Raw genomic sequence first — 6654 nt, forward strand, 5'->3', positions numbered from 1 at the left:
AAATAAAATTTAAAAAAAGAATATGGCAAAATCTTATTCAATCAACTTTGCATAATATGTTAACAGAGAGAATGCAATATATTTATGGATACTCAGGATAAAGTGTGTCTCCTTAAGAGACATTGGCAATGATTTCTATGAGAAAGAATTTGTTGCAATTCTGAAGGGATGGCGTACCTCCATGCATTTCACCCCTGCACCCCAGTCATGCAATGTGTTAGGGTCTCGATATCTTGGTCCATTCGAATTGGATCACTTGGAAAAGAAGCAGCAAGCCTGAGGGGGCCAGTGGAATTGGGATTGTTTTGAGGTTTGCAGAGGATTTATGAACTAGAAAAACAAGTGTTGTTTGGGCAGCCCTTTTTTTTTTTTTTTTGATGATGCAAATCATTGTAATTTTCACTTTTTCCAGATAATTCCCTCAGCATTTTGGCAAAGCATAATGGATTCAACCGCCAGAAGCAAGAAGTCTATCTTTTGCCAATCATAATCAGTGACAGTGGGAACCCTCCGCTGAGTAGCACCAGCACCCTGACCATCCGGGTCTGTGGTTGTAGCAATGAAGGTGTTGTCCAGTCTTGTAATGTTGAAGCTTATGTCCTTCCCATTGGACTCAGTATGGGAGCCTTAATTGCCATATTAGCATGCATCATTTTGCTGCTAGGTACGTATTTCCCTCACAGCCTAATGGTCACCATTTTTCTGGTTCATAAATGACTGTAAAGAACCTTAACCCAGCCCAATGCTAGAGTTCTTGAGGGGGGGGGGGAGGAAGTTTTGCAATACTCTAAGGTTTGGAATCATCCGGGAGAGACGAATATAAATAAGATAGAGGTAATAGAGGTCCAATTGGAGGAGACGTTTCATTACCTTTTGAGTCCTACCACTAGAGAAGAGATATACAAAGCCCATGGAAAGTAGAAGTTGGGATGAGTCTCTATGTGGTCACAGTAGCATCAGTGATCTCCATATCTTCTGAAGTGGTCCTGTTTACTAGGATGTTGTTGTTGATTGCCTTCAAGTCCAGCACAACTCAGTGACCCTGTGAACATAGGACCTGAAGCCCCTCTACAACCATAAACATTTTATCAAAGTTCTTAGAGTTTCCAGAAGCATGTAGGCTAGGGGACCTTTATAGGTCCACAATACTCTTTATTTTAGGCATTAGCTTAATAAGTCCATCAGATCACAGTACTTTAGAAAGATTAGGAAGAAAACAAACATACAAAGAGAAATAAATAAATGACCTTTCAAAATTACATTATGTTTTTCTCTCTCTCTCTCTCTTTTTTTTTTTTTTTTTGTTCTGGATACTAACATCAGAGCAAAATGAAGTTTGTCGTCCCAGGAAAGACTTGTATAACCTTTCTATTAAAAATAAAATTATCAAAATAAGCTCCATCAGAGTAACTATATAAAATGATATCTGCTGTTGTCTTTAAGGAATATAGTACCTCAGTAAATGCGGCCTCCGTTACTGCCTTCCAAATTACCTAAATCCTCCTCTTCAATACACTGAATTAGCACATCATTTTGCTGTGATATTTGATCTAACTTGTCCTAAGTTTGATTTCATTCATCTGACTAATTGCTATGTCTTCCCCCTCCCCCCCTTCCCAAGCTTTCCAGATAGCAAAGTCCCAGACGTCCTGAAAATACAAGTTCCTCGTGGAGCTCTGACATTTGTATTGATATGTCATTTCTTCTGTGAACATTATTTGATTGAAGAGAGGTTTGAATTGTTAAAGCATCAAGTCCACTAGACTTGACTGCCTGTTCCTTTGTCATTATAGATGAGGGACTCGAAAGCAGAAGAATAAATATTAAGTGGCTTGGCTCCAATAAGAATCCCTGTTGAATCCCAGTTAGACTCCTTGGTGCTGGGTGATTGTATGTGTGTGTGGTTTTATCTTTTCTCCATTCTGTGCCATTCAGTCCAAGACGCATTCCGTGTTGAATGCACCTTGCATCAGGAAGGAATGCAAATTTATTCTTTTAATCCTGCTCCCTCAACATTTACTAAGCAGAACCACCTTCCAATCTGGAAGCTTATTCATTCACAAGCCAATGCTCATCCTTCAGACGTGTATTTCATGAAGTTCTCTAGTAAATGTTACTAAAGCTTTATGTGGCTAAGTTTTTAAAAACGTCCCCCTGGCTCTCAATACGTAGGGTGTGCTGCTTGAGGAATTGTATGCTTGTTTGACTAACCATTTCTTTATATATTTTTTTCTTTTTTTCTCCACAGTCATCGTGGTGCTGTTTGTAACTCTGCGACGGCATAAAAATGAGCCATTGATTATCAAAGATGACGAAGACGTGCGGGAAAACATCATTCGCTACGATGATGAAGGCGGAGGCGAGGAGGACACCGAGGCGTTTGACATTGCAACTTTGCAGAATCCAGATGGAATTAATGGATTCTTGCCTCGGAAGGATATTAAGCCAGATCTACAGTTCATGCCAAGGCAAGGACTTGCTCCAGTTCCAAATGGTGTAGATGTCGATGAATTTATTAATGTGCGGCTACATGAGGCCGATAATGACCCCACGGCCCCGCCATATGACTCCATTCAGATTTACGGCTATGAAGGCCGGGGGTCAGTGGCTGGCTCCCTCAGCTCCCTGGAGTCTACTACGTCAGACTCAGACCAGAATTTTGACTACCTCAGTGACTGGGGTCCCCGTTTTAAGAGACTGGGTGAACTCTACTCTGTTGGTGAAAGTGACAAAGAAACTTGACAGTGGATGAGAAGGAAATCAGAGGAACTGAGCATTCTGTAATATTCTAGGGTCACCCTCCCTTAGATGCAACCAATGTGGCTATTTGTTTTAGAGGCAAGTTTAGCACCAATCATCTATAAACTCAACTACATTTTAATGTTGAACCAAAAAAATAAGAAAAAAAATAAAAATTACAAGTTTATGTTAGGAGGTTATAAATCTTGTGGAGTGTAAATTAAAGTACGTGGAGTGTCTAGAAGTCTTTGGATATTTGATATTTACTTAACCACCATAGACAAAGATTGGGATCCCGGCTGCTCCTTAGAGAAATGGTTGGCGGGGGGAGAAAAAGAGGAAAAATAAAATAAAAAGGTGCTTTCTTAGAAAAATGGAAAGAAAAAAAAAAAGGACCTACAAGGAATTTGCTGCTGATATGTGTCTTCTGCAAGGATTTTTTTTTTTAAATGCAAGTGGTTTTTATTCCCCCTCCTCCAACAAGGATCCCGCCACAAACATTAAAGCAATACTTGGTCTGCTGTACGTTATGACTTTTCTGGAGTTTTGGGAGGCCTCCTAGCTTATACGGTACAGTGACCACACATTGTACATAATTGTTGGCCCCACTCACCAGAGACTGAAGAGCATCTTTAAATATTGTGTCGAGCCTTAAAATATTCACATGTCCGTAATCCATTCCCGGGTGGGGACTGCCCACACAGCGGTGGGAGGAGAGAAATCCCATTCACACAGGCTGGTTTTCTAGAAGCAGGATTACTCGTTCCCTCCACTTCATCTCCTCCCAAAAGGACACAAAGAGAAGCTGTGCTGCACAGTGGACTATATCAGAGAGAGAAGGTTTTATTGCTAGCGCGTGGATTTATTTGTTTAAACAAATAAATATTTTATCGATGTCCATTAATGCTTTTATTTATTAAGGTTGATAATCTATAGACTAAGGGACTATATGGGGAAGAATATAAAACCTAAATTATATCCATTAATACTTTAGATTGTTTTATATATATACATATATATATATACACACAAAAATGAATGTTTAATACATGTACATTTTGATGAGATGAGTATGGCAGGCAATATAATAAAAAAATAAAAAGGAGAAGTAACAATTTCTTTAGAGTAGAAGTGTTATTGTGACTGGTAATGGCAGGAACAACATTTTCCCAGAGAAAATTTTGGACTGTTTTCTATTTTGTTCATAATTCTAGTATTGGTGTTTTTTTACTACAAGCACAAACATCTGAAGGTATATTGGTTCATGTGACTATTTAAACTCTAGACTTTTAGAGACCCTCTAATGACACCCCGCCCAATGAATAGGCTTCAAGTTACCCCACTGTATTAGAGCAGGAACTGATATGTATATAATTTGACTGCTTATGTTTTCTAGCATTTCTATCCCTGACCCTCATGGTGATGCACAGAACGTCTTAGACTTCAAAAGAACCCGGCACTAGAAGATGTGAGCATATCCAATTTGTAATGCAAACCTGCCATTTTAGGAGTAGAAAATGTATGATAAAACTCAAGTATTACATGCAGATCATTTTAATTTTCTACTTTGCTTTAATGCAATATTGTTTCTTTACTCCATGTATTGTATTCAGAGAAACTCCTGTATTGTTTCCTACTTTGTGAAATATATTTTTATAAATACCTTTGTTGTCATCATGGTTTTTTTTTAAAAAAAAATTATGAACCTAATCAGATTAAGACTGATTAACAAAGAGTCATTATTGGCCAGGATTCTAGAATGTTCAAGTAAGTCATTCCAAGGATCATTCCCTCTCTATGTGTATTTCTGATTAAGACTCAAAGAACAGAAATGTCTTCTGCTTCATGATCCAACACCAGGTATCTTTTTTTTAAGACTGTAAAATCCATATTCTCTAATGTTCAAAATCAATGGCAATCATTTTTAAAATGTTCTTGGTAAGGGGATGATAATCTAGTCTACTACCTTCCTGAATCTTGTCTTGGAATTTCACTTTGCCCGGTGAGGAAAAAAGAAAGACTGATCCTTTTGCTGATTTTCTGTGTCACACAATGCGAGCATATTGTATCTATGGTTCACGTCAGATTGTGTAAGAAGGAATAATGCTATATCTATAATGTTATGCTTAATTTCGGGGTAAAACGAGAAAAAGCAAAATCAACTTTCGTTCTACAATTTCTAAGCATAATGATGAGTGACATTCATTACATTTTCTCATTATTAATGTTCTAATTTCACTTATTTTGGCTTAATCTCTATGCCCCCAGCCTTTTCATCTATATTTTAAAACAACTTTTGTCACGTATGTAGATCTTTTTAAAAATATCTTATTTTTTTAAATTTTATTTTATTAATTTTAATGAACATTTGCAGAGATTCTGGATTTCCATTCATTCATTGTTGCACTTTTCTCCCTGCCTTCTTTTATTTTTTTATTACACCTTTTCTTCTCCTGTCCCAGGCCCCTCCTCAACACACCCCTTGTTCCAGATTCTTGTCTAATATGCCTAATCATATATTCCTTTTGGACAGTTCTTCCCCTCATCTATTCCAATGCAGTGTTCATTTTCTAGCTACTCTTTTCTCATTATCTTCCCAATCCACCATGTCTGTCCATTTTTTTAAGTGACACAATACTCAGGGATGACAACTTTTACCCTTTGTGTTAAACTGTTAGTTTCAAGGTGACTTAGAGGATGGTTTCAATACATATTTAAAGAACAGCTGGAGGCCATAGGGCATAGGCTGTGAACCTTCCAGACTCTTTAGGTCCCATAAGTCTGAAATTCTATTTCTATGCTTTTTAACTGCCCTGAAGTGAAATAAAGACCAAGCATATGTGCACACCCACTCATCTGCACAAAGATAAAGGGAGAATCTAAGTAGACCTACTCGGTATTTATTTCTTTAACCCAAAGAAGCTAATGAGATTCCCAGTCTTTTTAGGATTTGGATAGCCCATGCTCAATTTGATAAATCTTTTATAATTCTCAAGGTGTCTATATTTTGTCTCTACGCACTGTTTCTATTGCATCAGCACTGATTTATGTCTTGCCGTATATATACATGTGTGGTCATTTTTCAAATTAAATGTGTGTTCTGCCCACAGACAGTTTAATGTGTCTGTGGATCATTACGTACTTCAAATATTTGTTCTTTCTCCTCTTTTCAAACTTGACCTTGCCTATGAGTTCCCTGCCTAATGGAGAAGAACCATTGAGTTGGAGCCAAGGAAGACAAAATGACCTCTCTCTAACTCTCTCGCAATTCAAGAGTTTTGGCTGGGGAGTTGACATGTTCATGGGTAATTGGACACCACATGGGATCAATTTCGTTCCAGCTCTGTCCACTACTTGAGCAAATCAATATCTTTGAAAAATCTCAACATGCATTTAAATAGATCAGAGAAGAATGTGAAGCCATTATTCATAAAATTTTATGATTATGATAATGTTAAGTTTTTTAAAAAAACTTAACAGGGCTTATTAAAACACTCTGGGAAATAGATCCCAGCATTAATCTTGCCACAAAGATTAACAATTTCTAAAGTGTGAATTTTATAAGGAAAATATTGTTGGCAAGGTAGATGGGTGTTTATGTGCATAAGAAAGGAAAAGAAAACCTAGATTCACTGTTATCCACAGTGAAACAAGGAAGTCAAATGGGTTTTGGGGAGAGTTTGTTTAATCAGATGTTTAAAGTAAGACAAATCTCTGCATGAAACTTAGAAATCTCCTAGGAGCAGCCAGATTCCACACTGAGACTTAACAGAGTTCTGGATTAGGCTGTGTTTTGGAGAGGAAAAAACAGGTGCGGAGAGCTAAGTAGCCAATTACTCTTTATGGCCACATAAGGACTAGAGGCAAGTAGGTTCTTCCAACAAGTTGTATTATGCGATCACTGGCTTTGCAGGG

At 37.6% G+C, this 6654-nt stretch overlaps 1 protein-coding gene across 1 annotated transcript in view; it reads left to right on the forward strand.

The window, feature by feature from the left end:
• Window positions 1-4402, forward strand: part of CDH8 (cadherin 8, type 2) — a 451012-nt gene extending 446610 nt beyond the window's left edge. The window contains exons 11-12 of the mRNA XM_006878719.1: window positions 413-664; window positions 2249-4402. Coding sequence (XP_006878781.1) covers window positions 413-664; window positions 2249-2742 — 746 coding nt within the window. The 3' untranslated portion in view covers window positions 2743-4402. The remainder of the gene's footprint in view (window positions 1-412; window positions 665-2248) is intronic.
• Window positions 4403-6654: the final 2252 nt, after the last annotated feature.

The sequence above is a fragment of the Elephantulus edwardii genome, unplaced genomic scaffold (assembly GCF_000299155.1).
Source record: "Elephantulus edwardii isolate Elephantulus edwardi_28Jun2011 unplaced genomic scaffold, EleEdw1.0 scaffold00001, whole genome shotgun sequence".
In the NCBI taxonomy this organism is placed as follows: Eukaryota; Metazoa; Chordata; class Mammalia; order Macroscelidea; family Macroscelididae; genus Elephantulus; species Elephantulus edwardii.